Here is a 19,315-nt window from a genome sequence, read left to right as displayed (position 1 = left end):
GGGGGGGGGGGCGGCCGTCCCGTTTCCCGCCGTGTCCCAATGCCCAGCCCCACGCAGGCCGAACGACGGTGAGAATGGAGCGGAGCCAGGGACAGGGCACAGGGGTGGGGAGAGGGAAGTAGAGAAGGCCAGGACGGTCTGGATTTCGGGACTGAGGAGGAGGAGAGGGAGGAGGAGGCACAGAGCTCCGAGGAAGGATGCACTGCGCCACGCCTAGCGTGACCGTGGACTTCCAGGCAGGCAGGTGGGAATAGGAAACCTGCAGCCACCGATGCAGGAGGATGAGATGACCTAACAAGAGTACTAGGAGAAAAAATATCCTGAGTTTTGACATCGTCCTGGCGGTTGACCGTTTATCAGCCCCCTTCCTGCCCCTATTAGCCGACTGGCAGTGGACTTGGACAAGTGTTTCTCAAAGTGCGGTCCACTGCTCCCTGGATCAGAGTCGCCTGGGGAGAAGGCATTTGGTGCAGATTCCTGGGCCCGACCTGCCACTGACTGGCTCAGAACCTGGGGCTAGCCTGGGAATCGGAATGCTCACTGGCTCCTGGAAACCACAGAGGGGCTTCCCGGGAGAACCACCAGTGGGTGAGCAGCTACTTTGATGGGCAGCTCAGTAGGGCCAGAGCCGGGACATGCGCCCTCTGACGGAGGCAAGCTGATGGAGACTGGAGGGGAGCAGAACCTAGAACGCCCCCCCCCAGCCCCCACACCCCCCAAATATGGGTTTGCTGGCCGCCCTGCCCGGACTGGGAGCGGCTGCTCCATGGCCATACAGGCCATGAGAGTGGGAGGTGGGATGGTGGATACGAGGTTTTTTGTTTTTGTTTTTGTTTTGAAAGGGAACATATGTAGTAAGGGTTTTGTGAATGTTTGTGGACTGTTTTACAGTGTTCACTACTAGAATTCAAAGACGAACGTTTCTTTTCCAAAGTGTTTTGAGAGATGAAATTAAATAGCAGAGTCCATACACAAAAAAGGCAAAACTAAAAAAGTAAAAGCAAATAAATATGTGTATTTTCATAAGAATTGGCTGACAAGTCAAAATGTAACACAGAACAGGAAATGCAAATGGTAAAAATCACCCTATTGAAATGAAATGATTATTCTGTTAAGAAATAAAATGCAACAATGTGTATGAAGAACACCTAACACAAATGACAAAGGTTCAAAATAAATGGTTGGTCAAAGATATAACACCAGGATTCTAATAAAAGGAAACAGGAGTGGCAAAATTAATATCAAAGGATAATTTAAAGCAAAAAGTATTACGAAGGGTCAGGATACAGAGATAAATTACATAACAAAATACATCATAAAACTTTATGCACCAATAATGTAGTACAAAAGAAAAAAGGACAGCCCAAAATTGCAGTGGGAAATTTTAACTCCTGCTACCTGCCTAGGACAGAGTCTGAGGTCTTGACAGGTGTGTAGAAGACACAGAAAATACACCCAGGGTAGAATTAATTGGTTTCAAATCTTAATGACTAGCGCCACACTTCCAATAGGATGCCTGTGTGTCTAACACTCTGAAATGCAGTAAGCATGGCTGAGGAACTAATTTTTAAATTTTAATTGAATTTTAATTGAACTAATTTTAATTAAAATTCAATTAAAATTTAATAAAAAGGGATGCAGTGTAAAATTTTTTTTTCTGTTAAATGCAACTTTATTATTTGGTAGAACTACATTTTACTTTAAAACCATCGAAAATTTAGCTTCCAGATTTAGATGTCCTGTAAATGTACAATAAAACTGGATTTTGAAGACTTGCTGCAAAAATTAAAATGCTATCTCATTGACAGTTTTTATATGACTTCATGTTGAAATACAAGAATTTGGATATATTAGGTTAAATAAGATATATTATTAAAATTAATTTTACCTTTTCACTTTTTTATGTGGCTACTAAAATAGAAAGTTACATTTCTGACTCACATCGTATTTCTATGGGACAGCACTGCCTAACAGGACACACTTTGTTTTGAAGGTTCCAAAGAATGTTTTTAAGAACCAATCATTACTAGATCACATTGTAGTAAGAGAAAATTAGAGCCCAAGAGACTTTAAATCTGAAGAGAACTTTCCTTTATTAAAAAGAAGAAGAAGAAGAAGAAGAAGAAGAAGAAGAAGAAGAAGAAGAAGAAATAATAATGAAGAACTAAAAGTCTAAAAATAAAAATGAAAATACCTGCAGGGTGCAATCAGCTTTAACATAATCCCAGATCAGTCATTTTACCCCTTTCAGGGTCAGACACCTCTGAGGATGGGATGCGAGAGACCCTCTCCCTAGAAAAATGAATCCACATGAAGACTTCTGTGTATCATCTGAGGAGGGCAACCCGTATCCAGAAGCCCCCAGGCCATAAAGGCCTGTGTCATCAAAAGTGAAAATAAATTAACTAAGCAGGCAATTAAGATTCAAGGAAAATGAAACCCTCAAGGAAACTGGGGAAAGGAACAGCAAGATAAAAGCCAGGATAAAAAACAGCAGAATTGTTAAATCCATGAGCTGTTTCTTTGGAAAGAATCAAACAAAACTAAGAAACAACACACTGCTAGAAAATAAATCAAGGAAAGAAACCTGCATCAATATCATTAGAAACGAGAAAGAACATATGTTATCAAACACAACGCATTCAGAATTAGGGGAGTACTCTGCACAATTCCATACTAATACATTGGGAAAACTCCATTTTTTTTTCCGTATAAAAATCCAAATTACCAAAATTGACAGAGGAAATAGAAAACCTAAGTCAACCACCAAAAAAGAAGTTCCTGTATTTTCTAATATATAAAAGATATATTTTCTGCTCTCCAAAAAGGCATCGAGATGTGATTTTGCTTGTAAATTATTTCCAATTTTTGAGGTGGATTCCACTCTTCCAACAGTCTGTGTTCAGCTAACGTTTCCTGGGTGCCTACTCTCAGCCCAATAGAGTTGTCATGTAAGGTCAACGCTGCTATGTCACAAAGAAATGACTGGAAGGTCATCAAACTCATCCTGTGAGGCACACCTGACCTCCCTAGACCTGACAAAGGAGATAACCTCCCTAAGCTTTGTGGAGACATCTATCAACAGGAACAAAAACTGGTGTATGTGTGTATATGTGACTATCTCATCTCTTCTAGAATAAGAACTCACAGCGTGAAAGCAGCCAGGAAGTTATTTACATAAACAATGCATATAAATTAGAAAGAACATCAAGACCTCTCAGTGAACAAAGATTTAAATAAGAGAAGCTAACATGTAAAATGTTTATTGAAAGATGTTCAAGCTCAAATTAAATAAGACAAGTACTATCTTACATGGTAAATTAAATTGATTTTCTCCCAGAGCACACATTTTGCCGTGTGTTCCCTCTACTCTTAGCTCTGGTGTGGCTGAATTTCCTCAAGACTGTCCAGCTTTCTGAAACAGGTAGATTGCAACGTGCCTTATCTGCTAACAAGGTAATGAAGGCAGAAAGTCGGCAGCAGCAGGCAGGACACACGACGTGCTGCTCATTTGTATGTGTTTGCCTGTTCTGAGTAGTGGGTGATGTGAAACACTCTTCGGACACTTGCTATGACACCTGTAAATGAACAGCAGGGAGTAACGGCCCAGACGAATGCAGCTTTTAGCAGATTATTAAAAGAAAACGTGCTTTTTCTCACTTCCCTGCTTGTTTAAAAAAAAAAAAAGTGAGACTGACCCCCGTGTTGTCTGTGCCTTCCTATCACCTACCTGGTAACTAATGCTTATTGCGGAAATTACCCTTTATAGAGAAAAATCGATACTTCAGTCTTACCCAAGCTCCGTCCTGAAGATTAAACTTTCTTCCTCATCAACTTCTATTTCCTACCTGCTTCATTACTTTGGAGTTCTAGCCAGAAGCAGGAAGTGTCCAAAAAAAAAATCTTTTTTTAAACTTGACCTGAAGTTTTCAAGTAAAGTAGCAGAAGACTGGTCAATCTGGTTCCAAGCGGAGTAAGATGCCCAGGGCAATCGTTTCAACCACACAGTGACCTGGCACAACAGAATTTTCTAATGGTGTCTCATTAGGTATTAATGGCATGAAATAATTACTCTCCAAGTGAACTTGCTGTCAAGGGGATATAAACAAGCAAATCATTTGACACCAAGATAACATGGTGATACATGAAAACTGCATTTTGATAGGACTTTAGCATGTGGTGGATTCAAAAGTGAAAAAAAAAAAGTTCCTTACGTCATGGCTTGTGTTGCGTACGCGACAACCTGGCAAGGACAATTTTCAGTATGTGGCTCCTGCTTCAGCATTCAGTCTTATGAGAAATCTGCTTTTAAAAACTTCTATTGACAAACTGCACTTTTTACAAAAAAATTTTTTTAGCTCTTTGAGAACTGTTGGGAACGAATCCCTTGCCCCACACCTCGCCGAATTGCAGGAACAGGAAAGGGTGCTCCGGTATCACCACAGGGGGCGACTGGTGTTACTCAGAATCAGAGCGAAGCAAATGGCTGGAGGCTGGCGGTTCCTGAGCTCCTGGTCAAATCTGTCTTCACCTGATTTGCCAAATGTTTCAATGCATTCAAGAAATAACTTTTCCTACCTCAAAGAGAATCAGCTACGGTCGCCAAATTGGTGCGGCCAGTGGTTATGAAAACAACGTTCACAACTGTTGGATCAAGTCCCACCCGATGTATGAGCTAAGTATCTAAGCTAATGAACACGTGTAAAAATACCATCTAATTCTGATTATTAAGGGGACATAGGAATCACTGGACTGACCTGATTACAATGGATCCAGGGAATGTGTGGTTCTCTAATATGGCTTTTGGCCAGCAGCATTACAAAACAGTGCCACGGTGACGGATGAGGCAGAGACCAGAACGGTCTTCTAACCGAAATATGGCCTCGCCGTTCACCTTCTTCAATGGTACAACTACAGTAACATAGTCACAGCTTTGCCATTTGCAAAGCATTTCTCATAGACTCACGCTCATCCTTGATTTGCAGATAAAATAACAGAGGCTGAGCAGTCTCAACAGCTTTACCCCTAGATTCAGACAATGTTAAGTTCAGAACAATACCTATTTCTAAATAGATGGAGGACGGTTAAAAGCAAGGTCTTTCGAGATTTAGTCAAACTTTGACTGTAAGCTCTGCCAAGTCCTGGAGTTTACCATTTTAGCAAGAGATTCTGCTCCTAAGAGCATGTGGCTTTTTCCTGGCGGATGGCCCCAAGGGAAAGAACATAGTGGCTGCTGTGCGGTCAACCAGTGCCCCGCTTGTAACTACTGTGTTAGATGGCATTCTACCGTCACCAGCATGTGGACAGGGCAGAGAGCAAAGAGAGATCTGTTATTTCTGAGGAACATCGAAAAGAAACTGGCCCAGACCATGAAGAGAAAGGAAGTGGAAAACAGACTTGTGATTTGTTCTAGGGTTGACCACAATCTGTGGGAGACACAGATCTGATCTACTCAGAACAGTTACAGAACTGAACACCAGGGCTCCTACTTCAATGCTGTGTGTGTGTGTAGGCTCTCAGCACCAATCTAGGAATGCACTACTACCCTGGAGCATGAGAACACCATCTGAGAATGACTGTTGGTTAGGGGGGGTCATGGCAATAAAATTCTACATCCGTGTTACTCTGGAAGGTAGAGCCTGGCGCCTAGCCAAGGAATGTTCAGTCCATTACACATACACCTTCTGAATAGGTGTAGCTCATTTTGTTACAAAGACAGGATGGGAGGGAAAAAAGCCACTCAAAGTTTCAGTAATTCAATAATTTATTCCTCTAAAAAAGTGTGTAAAAGTATATAGCTCTCATTCACAAGGTATATATGAATGACATTTAAAATGGAGGCCTTTTAGTATTGTTTCTTTTTATCAAAGTCTTTAGTGTACTGTACCAGCGCTATACTGTAGTTTTAAATGAACTTCACATATTTTTGTATTCTTTCAAATTGTTTGCTATATATAAAAGAAGCTCACTGCAAAATGCTTGAAGGAAAAAAGGAAACAAAAGAAATTCAGAACTTCCCAGAAATGTACAGCTTTTACATTTAAAAAAGGTTCTGAAATATACATACAAGCATGCTGGACAATCCCACCCCTCTCCCCTCCCCATTTCCCCTTTTTAGTTCAAACCATGGTAAGAGTTCTGATTTCTGCAGAATTTCCAAAATTAAAAATAAAAAAAAAATAAAATAACTTCTCACTCTGTAGCAAATCCAGGGCTTGTACATTTTAGATTAATTCAGTAAAAAACTCACAAGTAAAATAATGCATATTTAAGGGAAATATTATACAGACTTTTTCACACAGAAGTACATAATAAGATTTTTTAAAATCTATTGCCATTCATTTATTTTTGCACAAAAACGTATAAATATGTCACCAGCTTTTCTTAACTTAAAAAACTTAAATAAAAGACACCAGATGAAAACTACCCTTTGCTGCCTTTTTTTTTTAATTTTTGTAGGGGTTTTTTGTTTTTTGTGGGTTTTTTTTTTTTTTTTGCTTAGAATTGGGTTTCTAGGGAAGAAAAGCCCCTGCATTAAAAACAGCCCATATTAAAAAAAAATTCAAAGTTCTGATGAATTCTGGGAAAAAAAGCAACCCCAAAGTGGTAAAAGATTACAAATATCTACTTTACAATTTGTCTTCTCACCAAGATAATTTTATACAAGTTTACAATCTTCATCATCTTATGCTCTTCAAAAGGCCTTGAGAATTTTTCCTTTCTGATTAAGAAAAAATAGCACTGCAATATTTTTAAAGTCAATTTTACACTGTACACATTAGATACAAATGGTTTGATATATCAGATTTTTTTTAACCTATACATTGAGAAAGTCACCCCCCCTCAATTGGTGGTACAGAGAATAAAATTATCCATTTACAAGTTATTTCTCTGCTTACATATTCCCACCACACAACTTTTTTTAATATAATGTTTTAAACGTTAGATTATTTCAAGAAAAATACTTTTACAAAATCTTATCAGTTATTACATTTTTCTTTTTTTTTGTTGTTTTTGTTTTTTGTTAATAACCAGGATATGGAAGTCTCTTGGAAGAACTTTAAAATTTGCATGATTCTCTCCACAGATGACTAGAGCTCAACAGCCTGACCAGAGAGGCTTGCAGGAGGCAAGCCCACGCCCACTGCCCTCAGACAGAAACGCGCTGCGACGTCAGGGTCAGAAACGGGGTCTTAAAGACAACCCTCTTGGGCCTGGAATGAGGAGTCATAAAATACTTCAATTAGCCATTAATGCTTTAAAAAGGCATTATTTTTTTAAAAAAAAAGTCCCACCACAAAGGCTCAACTTCAAGTACTAATTTAATGGTTAAATTGTAATATTTCTTTGAAATAATATTCCTATGGTCCAGAAAAAAGTCACCATATTTATAACTGATTTTATGAGCAAACACTTTCAATTATGATATGTACATGAGTCCCTTTTGATCTAATGAGAGGAGAGACCTGGCTTTCAATAAGAATTCACTAGAAAATATATTTCCGCTGTGACTATATAAAACTAATGAAGGTACTTGCCTCCATGGCTCTGGGTTGAGCTTGACTGCCTTCTGTATAAAAATGTTATCCTTCATGAAACGCTGGCCACTTTTAATAAGAAACATGGCAGAATGTTTACCCAGTTTGTTCTTAATAAAGCCTATGCTGGGTGGTTTTGAATGTATTACTGTTTAGGCATATCTCCCCAATCTCTTTTCACTGCTTTTCCGGCTTCTAGGACAGAGGTATGTAGTCAAAGAATCCTATGGTGGATCTGAGTTGGGTTTCAGCTACGGTACCTGGTCCTCATGAATTAAAAAAAAATCAAAAGAAAGTCACAAAAAACATGACAAAACAACTTAAAATAAATAAACAAAATGAAGATGTCTCCAGACGTTCTGTATCTACACACAGGTATGAAGTCAACCAAAGCATTCGTGCCAAGCTAGATGGGAGCACTCGCGAGACAGAAACCCCGTTATGAAGTCATATACTTGAGCTGGTTCTTATTTTTAAAAAGTCCCAGATTATGGAGTTCGGGTAACCCACAGGCCATACACCAATAACTAGAGGATTTCATCCAAAAGGGCCTAAACTGCCCTTGTTTTTAAACAGAGACTGGAAACACAGACTCTTGTGCAAAAGGATACTGTCTCTTCTGTTTCCCTCTTAAAAACCAACAACAAAAAACTTCCCGTGGACCAGTGATTTGGGGCTGCACACACCATAACACTGGCTAAAAGTCACTGCTTATGGAAGTTTCCAGGTCCATGAGAGAAGTGTCAGTGAATCCCTCTGGTAATGAACACTGCAGAAACGACATGTGCCCGCTGAGGAGTAATCACAGTGCAGGACTGTGGAGAGTGGTCTCAAGGAGAGGGTGTGGGGCATTTGCAGAGTGTAGCAGGTTCCTTGGACTGAGGTTGCAGGGAGGAGGAACTGAGCCAGAGAGAACAAGTGCTTTTCCAATTAAAGTATATTCATGATGGCATTGTACAACTGAGTGAGCACCACAAAGTGGACGGGAAGGCAGGAGGTACGGTCCTGGGTGGCCGGATTGCACGTGAGCCAGGACAGAGCGTTGTACTGCTCCAAAACAAACCTGCCAGAGAGAAGACACACGTCAGGGGCACAAGGCGCGGCAGAGGGGAGGCTGGCTCTATATCCGAACATTCCACATGTCAGCCGGAGGCCAGGGTCATTCTTGCACTTGCCCCCCGTTTCCCTGTGGTACTTTTTCTCATGCACGCACTTCACCTAGCCCTGCACTACTGGCCACAAGTGGAGTCACATGTGCTGTCTGTATAAAAAGGCACCGGGTTGCAAGGAATTCATATTTAAAGAAAGCATGTAAAATACATCATGGATATTTTTACATTAACTATTGAAATGATACTGTTTTTCATATACTTGATATTATTCTGATATATTTTTGATATAACTGATACATTTATTATTAAAATTAACTTCACCAATTTATTTTACTATTTTAATATTGCTACTAAAATATTTAATTAGATATATAGCTCCGATTATATTTCTCTGGAACAGTGCTGCACTAGAGACCCTGAAAGCCAAAATCATGTTGATTGGGTTCTTGCTTAACTACAATTTCCAAATCACTCAAGAGTTACCAAACACTAGAAAAAGCTTGCATATTTCCTCAAGGAACATGAAGAATGTTTACGGCCTGCTAAAGTGCAAGAGAATTAGTGTACACTTCTGGGAGAGATTTCCCAACTACGGAATTTATGTTGTAGTTAATTTTATTTATATAATCTATGTCAGGGGGAGTAAAAAAGATGTTTCCAAGCCAAGTGCTTTAGAAGTTCCAGGCTCTGTCTTCTAACCACCCACCGCCTAATTCTGATCTATTTTCATCACCATAAAATGCTTCCTTTAAATAGGACGCAAGGGCAGTTGTACTCGCATGTACCTATCTAATTTAACAAAACATACTATCCTCTCTGACCAGTGTTCACACGGGGGGACTGCAGCTCTCACTGGCTAATCAGACAGCGCTCCCCTGCACAAAAGGTAGCACCCTTTCCACACTTCAATTAACACTGTGGAAAAACAAAACTGAAGGAAGATTATTTCAAACTGTACAGCTATGTTGCCTACGTCTGTATCTACCTTAAAACATCAGATGTGGTTTTGGAGTCCAGAGGATGTGGAACCCGCTGAGAATTCCTGGCAGGGAGAAGTTCGTCCGTCTGTGCTACAGAAATGTGGTGATGCAGCGAAGCCTGGTGAAAGAACAAAGACAGTTACCTTCCTGGCCTCGTCAACCACGGGGCAGGAAAACAGGCAGACCCATGTCTGCTGGCAGCAGATGCCCCCTGGAGCCCTTCTCCTTAGAAGTCACAGCTTCTAGAAGCCTGAATTTTAAGCTCTCAGTAACCCCAATGTGATCCCAAATAACTCCATATCCTAGAGTTGGAAAAAAGCTAGCTTTGCAGCAAAAACAAATGCACTGCAAATGATTCGATAACGTGCCCCTTTGGGTCTTAATCTCTGTAAGGCCCCAGGGTCTGGATATGGCTGATTGTCCCCTTGTGGTGGTTGTTGAACATGTTCTTCTATCCTGACTTCCCATAAATTGATAGATCTAGAGGCTCAATTAGGTTCAGATTCTTTCTGGGGGAGGGAGGGAAACAGGGTGCAGGAACACTTCCTAACTGGTGCCATGCCCTTCTCACTGCATCACATCAGAAGGCAACTGATGTCTGCTGTCCCACTTCAAGTACGACTGATCGCTGGATTCAGGAGGTCACCAGCATGCTCCATTCGTTATAAAGTTCCCCATCTGATGGCTCTAGCACAGTTACTTTATTAAATAACTGAGAGATAGAGTATGTGAAGGGGAGTTAATATAAGTGTTTCTCTATTTTTTAGCTTTGAGATTAATGAATTGTTGCTCTAGTAACTTCAAAAGTGACTGAGAAAATGTTCTGGTTTTCAGCACAATTATGAACCCATGTATTTGTTTCAGTCTCCTGCTACCACCGTTCTTTTTTATGTTCAAACTGTCCCATCACTGGGCAATGGGAACCCTCCGGCGGCTCCTGGGTCTTTTGAAGTAATTCTAATTATCTTATGTAACTTCCTTGCTTTTCGGTGTGACAACATATCACAGGTTCACCTTGACTATTTCTTACTTCAGACCTACAATCAGTCATTTCTTCAAAGGAACTCTGGTTCTTTCAAACAATAAACGGTAATTCAGAACCACAATTGTGGCAAGAGAGTTGTTTATGGATACTGTTACTGCTCTTAAGCTTTTTCAGTAGACCAAGTTAAAAAATGTGTATACCTTTCTTAAGAGGGAAAAGAAATCTAGGTTCATCCTGACAAGTCTAATTTGAAATAAAGATGACATGGATTTTTTATAGAACTTCCTTGGTTTCATCATATTAAGCCATAGCCATTAGTTAAAGAGAACTGCTTCAATTGTTTTTGGTTTAACCTCCCATTGTTCCTGTTTGAAAACACAAGCAGGTGTGTGCATGCATGCATCTTATCACAGTTACTACAAAGTAATCTACATGCCACAGAACAATTATATAACAACAATCCTCACTTCGTTGTGGATAACATTCCACTGGAGGGATATACTAGTTTATTCAACCAGTCCCTTAATGATGGGCAGTTCGCGTGTTTCTAATCTTTTATGTTTTTCATTTTTTGGTGTTGCTTCTGAACAGACTTCCAGAGAGGGAACTGCTGCATCGAAAGGGAAGCATGTGGGGTTGTGTCACCTGGCTTTCCTACTGGCACCAGGGCCATCTCCCCACAGCCCTGCCAACAGAGCATGTTGTCAAACTTCTGGCTTCTTGCCAATCTGTGGGTGAGACATGGATTTCATTCCAGGTTCTTTCATCTAAGCTGTAAGTGGGAGATCTTTCGTTTTAACCCTTAAAGAGGATAAAAGGATTCTAAGACCTACACAGGAAGGAGCACGTGTCAATGTAAATTTAGCTGCCTCCTGCCCTACTCTAACGAAGAAAGCTGAAGCCTATGGCAGGGGAGGAAGAGATCAGCCAATTCTGATCACCTCCACCCAAGATTACCTTCACCGATGGCAATTCAGCGGGGACAGACACACAACCACGTGTCTACCTGACACATGCCCTGTGGGCCCCGCAAAGTCCCCACCTTGGGTTAATGTGATTGCTTCCTTTGTGCCACGGTTCTGGGTTCCTCTCCTGAATTCTACTCCCCTCCCCACAACTGTAATTAAAATACCCTCAGAGTGTAAGAAGATGTGAAAGAAACAGGGAACACAGTAAGACTGTGGTGACTGAGACACAAGTTTCTAACCAAACCTGAATTTAAGCATATGTCCCTCCTCCCCAAAACTTCAAATATGACAGCAAACCAACCTTTAAGAAGAGGGGGCACTGGTTCTGAGCCTGGGGACACGATGACCAAAACCACTGGGGGAGATTCTCTGCTTTGGCAGTTGATACAAAATACCCGAGGGCCAGAGGCTGCTGCTTTAGCTCCTCAGGTGCCTCTCTAGAGAGAAGACGCTCACCCTGACTCTGAAAAACAAAGTCCCAAGATCATGATCAGCGTTTATCACTTCAAATAAAGCTTTGCAAATCAACTTTTTACCAAGTCACTCGACACACTGTGGACCCCATTCTGGCAGCCTTTCACATGAAAACGCCAGGTGACCGAGCAAGGTCAACAGAGGAGGCACCCACAGACATCTGATGAGAAATATGGCCCAGGCAGAAGGTATCAGCAAAACTAACTTCATCAGTCAAGCAAATACAGATTTATTTGCTCTGGTTTCTTTTCTGTTAAATGTAAGATGGGTTCCATGGCATCAGGCATCAAACTAAAGGCGGAAAGAATGGCCTCTGGCAGCTGAAGGCACCCCAGGTGATCTTTCACCAGCAGTCAACCAAAATACACGCACGCACCTGACGTCTACTGTCAACAAGACGGATGTTAGGAAAACGTAACACTGCACCACTCTTTTTGTGACAACAGTGTCCCTGACCTCCCAGCAGTGTAAGATCTGCCCATGAAGAGGCCTTGTTTTAATTTTCAGCAAACTCCTTAATGCGAGACCCGTGAGAGCCTTACTGTACATTTCAGCAATTGACAGTTTCCTCATCTTTAGTTCTTTCAGCTGGCTCCAAGAGCTGAAATGTACCTTTAATGCAAGTAATAAGAAGTCATCGTTTGTTTTCAAAGGCCCTCCATTTGGAGGAGAAAAATAATCCTCAACTATCACATCAAGTTGTATTACTTCTGAGTTGGTTAAAAAATAAAAACTTGCAGCAACCCTGAAAAATTCTTTCCCCTGTTGTAATGCCTTAACTGGGTATCAAAGGATGTTTAATGGTTCAGAGAGAGGAACTATTGAAAGCCTCTCAGGGGTCATCTGGCTGCAGGTGCTCAAGACGGAAAAGGGCCACCTGACCAGCTTCAGAACAGTGCTGTTTAAACTCCTGACATTCAATCTCAGAGTTTAGGGCTTGAGGATCTGACAAAGGCAGAAAGTACAGCAAAGCTCTGTTTCTTACAAAACTCACATAACACTTCAAAGACCAATTCTTTGCTCCTGGATAAGCTAAAGTGCAACCATGGGCACTGAAAGGTGGTTGCTATTATTTCCATTTCACAGATAAGGCAAGTGAGGCTGAGAAAGGTCAAGCAAGTTTGGTCAAGGTCATCAAGTTAGAAGCCATGCAGCTGTAACTCCGAGCTACATCTATTAAACTCCAGGGCATGCGTTCTTAGTTGCAATGCTATTTGCTTCTAGAGTTTACGTTAATCCTAAATTAAAACTACCTGATGTAAAATCTGTGATCTTGGCTCCTATCACAACAATCTCCAAAGAACCAATAAACTGCCATTAACTGGCAAATGATTATGGAGGAAATAAAGATATTTAAAAAGCTCTTCCTTCTAGAAAGGAGGACTGGGGGACAGGCAATTACATGAGGGTAAGTCTACTGAGTCACTCTTCCCTGGTTTCATCTGCTCTGTAACTAACATTTTAAATCTTCTTTCTCTTGACTGTCCCTCAATGAACTCCAGGCTGGCAATGAAAGTCCTGAGGCAGAAACCTAAGTCCTCTTATTACAGCTCTGTCTTTAAATGAGTGTGAGCAAAGCTGTTTATGCTTGCCCAGTTTAACATAGAAGACAGAGACATTTTTCTATGTCCTAAACCCTCAATCTCACAATGTTTTAAATAAAAGGTACAAAAGAGTGATAAGGCATGAATCATCTAGCTTTTAAACAAAGTGAACACACGCTACAGCAGAACCTTTAATTCTTCGATCCTGTTAATCCACCTCCAATATCCCTGGGATATTTAATGATGAAACTAAGTTGTCAGCTCTGGTGTTTTTCTTTAATACCAGGGCATTAACCTGGACACTTCTCCAAAACAACCTTTTGTGGGCCCTTGCCATTTCAAAACCTGGCTACAGAAAAGACTGTAAATAAAGATACATTTATATCTTTAAATATATCTTATAAGTAAAGATATATTTTTAAAGATATAAATCAAGGCACCATGACACGAAACAAGAAAAGTAAAGCTCATTTCAAAATAATCAACCATCAACAATGTGTTCTTCAATTAAGAGAGTCACTTTACATGTTAAATAAGCAGGGCTGTTGAACTAGCCTCCAAAAAGCCACTATTTTGGCAAAAAAATAAAAAGTAAATAACTGGGAAGCAGCAAGCAACCAAAACTAATTTTTGCTGAGAAAACAGTAATTGCAAAAAAGACTTCCTGCTGTAATAGGACTATTCTTCTGATAAAACATATTCATCAGAACATTTTCAGGAATAAAAATCCATTTGTTTCTAATTCCTGCCTTTAATCAAAACAGAACAACGACCGAGTCACTTTTTCACACTGATTTCTCTTGTACCAGGGACCAAGACCATCAAGAAGAAAGGTGCATGAAGTAAAGAGGCAATCACACTTCCAGAGGATTATTTTCCCTCAAGGCCGAGGTTGTTTTAAGCAACCTACTTCAAATCACCCTTACCCGACTGTGCTGGAAGTGGGAGCCCACACCAATTCCAGAAGGAGAGCCTGGGGAAGGAACTGGGGAGGAGTTGGGAGAGGAATGGAGGTTCCCAGTCATTAATATGCCAATATCATTGTCCATATCATCTGGGAATGGAAGGTCAACAAACATGTCATCTAGAAAAGAAGGAGAAAAAGCACAAAAATTTAAAAAATAATCCATATCCACAACTTAAACAATATTCTCGTTTTTTTGCCCATGACTGTTACAAGCACACGCTGTTAACAACTTAGTAAGATTTATTAACGTGTGTCTACTGGGTACAAGGTGCTGAAAATTATTTTTGCATTTTGCATTCTCTTCAATGATCTTCCAGTGTGAAGTATTAACAGACTGGAGAAATAAAGAACATAAAACAAAACTCCACACTCTCTATAGCTTCTGAAGGCACATAAAAAGATGGCAAAACAGCTAAAGAAGCAATTTAATTATTAAAAAAAGCTAAAACTGAAACCATCCAAGAAAACAGCAGACTTCACCTATTCATCCAATTAGCATCTAAAATACTGGAGGTTGAATTAATACATGTTAATAGCTGTGAACTTGCCCTGAAACAGGAGGCCTATTCCAAAAGCAGATCAAAGCATGACGTTTCCATTACAAAATCTTCTCCCACGATATAAAAGTAAGGTACACACACAGCAGAAAATTTGGAAAGAAAAGTATGAAAAGGGGAAACTATCATCCAGAATGCAAGTACTGTGAATGTTTTTGTTACAACTCTTTTTCTCATATTGTTACTCCATTCTGATCATACTATGTATAAAATTTGGTATCCTTTTACCCTCCCCCTTTAACAGGAGTAAATGCCGTAGCTATTAAAATATCTTCAAGAAACAATGCAAATGGCTACATAATACTGGGCATTTTAGTTTATAAGTAACCACTACTTAACAAATGCCTTAATAGATATCAAACCAAAAAAAATCTACTAAGAAAAATCAAATAAGGGGTTGTTTTGGAGCAAATTAGATTCCCAATGACCAGCTAAAGACAGGAGCTACTGCACATTGCCTGCGAATCTCAAATCAGATCAGCAACTGTTTACTGAGAGTGGCCCCCACGTGCCGGACACTAGCCACCAGGTCTTTTTTGCCTTTGGGGAAAAACAGTAGAAAATTAATCACACAAGAGAGGAAAATACTTATTTGGTCTTGATAATAGTGTACATGAATCTTCAAAACCAAACAGATTCTCCAGCCTTCAATCCCTTCTTCATATTTTCTATGTTGTTTATTGTAACACATGCAGCAGCTCACTGACTCCATACTTCAGCTCTGCATCTTGCTGGAGAATCTGAGCTCTATCCTTATGTGGCCTTCCACACTCACCATTGTTGGGGCTAAACCCATCTTCGTTGGGATAGTTGGCTGGAGCCACCTGGATGGTTGACGATGTCGGAAACACCAAGATGTGTGTACAGGAAGCGTCTTGAGGGGTGTTCAGCTGAGATGACTGCATGTTCAGAGCAGTACTTCGGCCAAAAACAGAGCCCATTGTGACAGCATCTTTAAAAAAAAAAAAAAGAAAGAAAGAAAGAGAAAGAACTGTATCAGTTCCTTCTGTGCATCAGTAAACAACTCCAGAAATGAAGTTTTAGGACGACCTGAGCCAGAGAGACAGGAGTCTGACACAACTGCTGAGATGGATACACGTTAAAGTTCCGCCTAAGTGTTTAAGTATCTTCCAAAAAACGGACTCAGAACGTACAGCTATGATAACCCAAGCCTCATGTCACATGGGAAAGGTTAAGACTGTGCCAACCAAATATGTTTTAATTACTTACATAAGAAGCATTTCTAAAAATAAATCTCCCACTTTCTTTCTGTGGTTGCTCCCAATTTATAAAGGACTATTCTCCTAAATGATACAATTCTGTAGAAATGGTACCATTCAACTGATAATTATGATAACTAGCATCTACTGAGTGCTTACTACATGCCAGATTCCCTGCTCAACTCTCTATTCACTGACGTCATCTCATTCAGTCATCATAGCTACCTCGAGGTACAACTATTATCCCCATATCATTAGGAGGACAGAGAACAAAAAAGTTATGAAATATGCCCAAGTGGTGCAGGGAACAATTAACCTAGAGTCTAAGGAAGCCAACAGAGGACATCTGCTTCTCACTGGACTGACGACGAGTAAGCTCATTCTCACATAACACTACTGATTTTTATAGGCAGTAAGTGGACAGGATGTCCCATTTGATCAGAGACATATCTGGAGGATAAAAGCAGGCTAAAAAAGGTAGAAAATTAGACAGAAAATTGCTTAGTTATGAAATTATAAAACAGCTTAGTTGCTGATTTTTTAAAAACCCTGTGGCCACAATCTTTTGGCTAACCATACACTGGCACTCCCATTTACTGAGCGCTTACTCTGGGCCAGATACTGTGGTAACTACTTCACCTCTGTATTTATCTCACCATTCATCCTCAGCCACATCAGAAAGACTCAAAAATATCCTCTCAAGGCTGCTTAGAGATTGTCAAATATCTGTCTTCAAAAGAATATTCAAATATGTATCATGACAGTGGTGTCCCCTTTAGGGGTTTCTGGAGGGTGATCTTCGTACACTAACAACAATCAGGGTCAGGCCACAGTAACTGGCGATGACTCTAAGAGCTCTCAGTCTTAGGCTCTCTTTCAAATGATGGTCAATAAAGATAACAAAATCACAAACCCCTCCCCTTGGAAGAGACCAAATTTCCATTTTTGAACCCTAAGTATAATCTTCTCTCACAAAGATAATGAAGATCTATTCTACACTTGTCTGTAGACTTAAGTTTGAGTGAGCTGAACTGATGTAATACCTAATTAATGAAACTGACAAGAAGAGATTTACCTGGCATCACTACGAAGGACCCCTGGGGCTCCATGGCAACCAGGCAGGCACTAAGGATTGAAGGAGAGTCTGCGGCAGAAATTCCACACATCCGGCACACGTCCTTGAGCCGTTTGCTGATTGTCTGTAGTGAACATTCTCCAAGGAGGATACTCCAATCTGAAATCAAATATCAGTCATACACAGTCTTTAGAAATTCATATTGATAGGAGGTTTAAGCGTTTTACCAGATTTGCCTGGTAATTGAATTTCCAGGATTTGGCCTAAAGGGAATAAGGCTTTATACAGGTTCCCCTCCTTGCTACACAGAAAATGTTACTTGACCTCTCTTACACTTCATTAACAAAGAAACAAAGGCCTACTATTCTGTAGACCGAAATCATGTCTGAAATGAGCTGGGAGAGTCCAGCACAGACCCACATAGATGTAGGTGCTTCAAATGCTTTTTGATGATGAGGCCAATCTGTTCTATCCTTTCTTCTCTTCCTCTTTCTCCAGGTCTGGTTCTTTGACTTCCCGCCCCCCACCCCCACATCAGCACTTTTCTTTAGAAGAATGCACAGCTGGAGGCAAACCTCAGTTCTGTTTACTGTTGTTGGTTGGTTGTTTCCATGAAAGGCAAGCAGCGCAGAAATAAGGGGAACCCTTCTTAGAAGGCCCAAGAGATCTGATAAACAATGGGTGTGAGTGAAGCGCTCCAAATGATGTCACACTAACTGTTCAGATTAAAACGCTGGCACAAATTTTCTAATATTTGTTTATTGCCTCCACACAAAGGCACTACGTGTACTCAGAGAACTGCAGAGGGTTACGTTACTCTGGGAACGGAAAAGCACTTAGTCTTCTCTTTGACCCCCGCCACACACGGAGCGTGCCAGGCTCCGGCAGCAGCGCGCGCTACCCGTGTCCCACCCCACCATTCTGCGGAGGAAAGGCCACTCCGCTATGGGTTTCCACTTTCACGTAGTTGTTTCAAACACACTGTTCTCCCCTTAAAGAGGGGAAAGGAACAATTTTTTCTTATTTCATATTCCTAAAGAACCTTAAACTGAAGTGGCAGAAATAAAAGTGAAATAAAGTGAAATACATGAAACACATGAAGAATGTATTTTTAAAAGCCATAGAAAAATCAAACAGGCATGAGTTTTGTATTTAAAACCAAGTAAGAAAGGAAAGGCAGTATCTGTATTTTATTACAAATACTCTGGTGATAAGAAACAAAAATTCACAGAGTCAACTCTGAAATCTGTAGGCGCACATATGACACTGTCCCACAGAACTGCAATGTGGTGCAGAGCTCAGGTCCCCAAAGGAATGAACTGTAGATTGGTAAACTGACTTCCTGTACACTAGGCTCTTCTTGGTCTCTTTGTCCCTTGAAAGTACGTTGTCTCTCAACCTTTTGATGGGATGGAGACACATTTATATTCCTTCCCCCTAAGGGATAAGAGGAGTGTGCCCCTGCTAAAAAAAAAAAAAAAAATCACACAAGGGAAGGCAATGGCCTTAATAATTGTCCGAAACACCAAGTGACTAGACTAGTAGGCTACATTTTTATCCCCTCTTCTTTTCTATTATATTCTAACTTTTCCCAAGGGTTAAGAGCAGCTCAAACCCTTTAAGAGATAAGAGTGACTGTAAGGCAAACCAAGAGATGGGATAGGAATTTTGACAGAAGTGAAATGATGAATCCCCCAATGCATCAGACCTCCAGGCTACCGATACAAGATTCATTTTTAAAGAATATCATACTTATAAATGAAAAGGGTAATAGTTTCTATTGGCCTACAGTATAATTAGTAAAAAAAGAAATGCACACAATAGATTCCTAAGAAAACACTTACATTTAATACTTATGCAATATAACATATGTATAAACTGCCATTAAACCCTAA

At 40.4% G+C, this 19,315-nt stretch overlaps 1 protein-coding gene across 2 annotated transcripts in view; it reads right to left on the bottom strand.

Annotated features, from left to right (window-relative positions):
- Nucleotides 1–995: 995 nt before the first annotated feature.
- Nucleotides 996–19,315, bottom strand: part of MED13L (mediator complex subunit 13L) — a 294,657-nt gene continuing 276,337 nt past the window's right edge. For both annotated transcript variants that reach the window (XM_040619888.1, XM_040619889.1), the window contains exons 26-31: nucleotides 17,421–17,579; nucleotides 15,901–16,077; nucleotides 14,528–14,685; nucleotides 11,885–12,046; nucleotides 9,636–9,748; nucleotides 996–8,601 (exon numbers count right to left, since the gene is read on the bottom strand). In XM_040619888.1, the coding sequence (XP_040475822.1) occupies nucleotides 8,469–8,601; nucleotides 9,636–9,748; nucleotides 11,885–12,046; nucleotides 14,528–14,685; nucleotides 15,901–16,077; nucleotides 17,421–17,579 (902 nt within the window). In that variant the 3' untranslated portion in view covers nucleotides 996–8,468. The remainder of the gene's footprint in view (nucleotides 8,602–9,635; nucleotides 9,749–11,884; nucleotides 12,047–14,527; nucleotides 14,686–15,900; nucleotides 16,078–17,420; nucleotides 17,580–19,315) is intronic.

The sequence above is a fragment of the Ursus maritimus genome, unplaced genomic scaffold (genome assembly GCF_017311325.1).
Source record: "Ursus maritimus isolate PB19 unplaced genomic scaffold, ASM1731132v1 scaffold_33, whole genome shotgun sequence".
Taxonomy (NCBI): Eukaryota; Metazoa; Chordata; class Mammalia; order Carnivora; family Ursidae; genus Ursus; species Ursus maritimus.
Note: the sequence above shows the minus strand (reverse complement) of the source record. Positions and strands in the feature narration are given on the sequence as shown.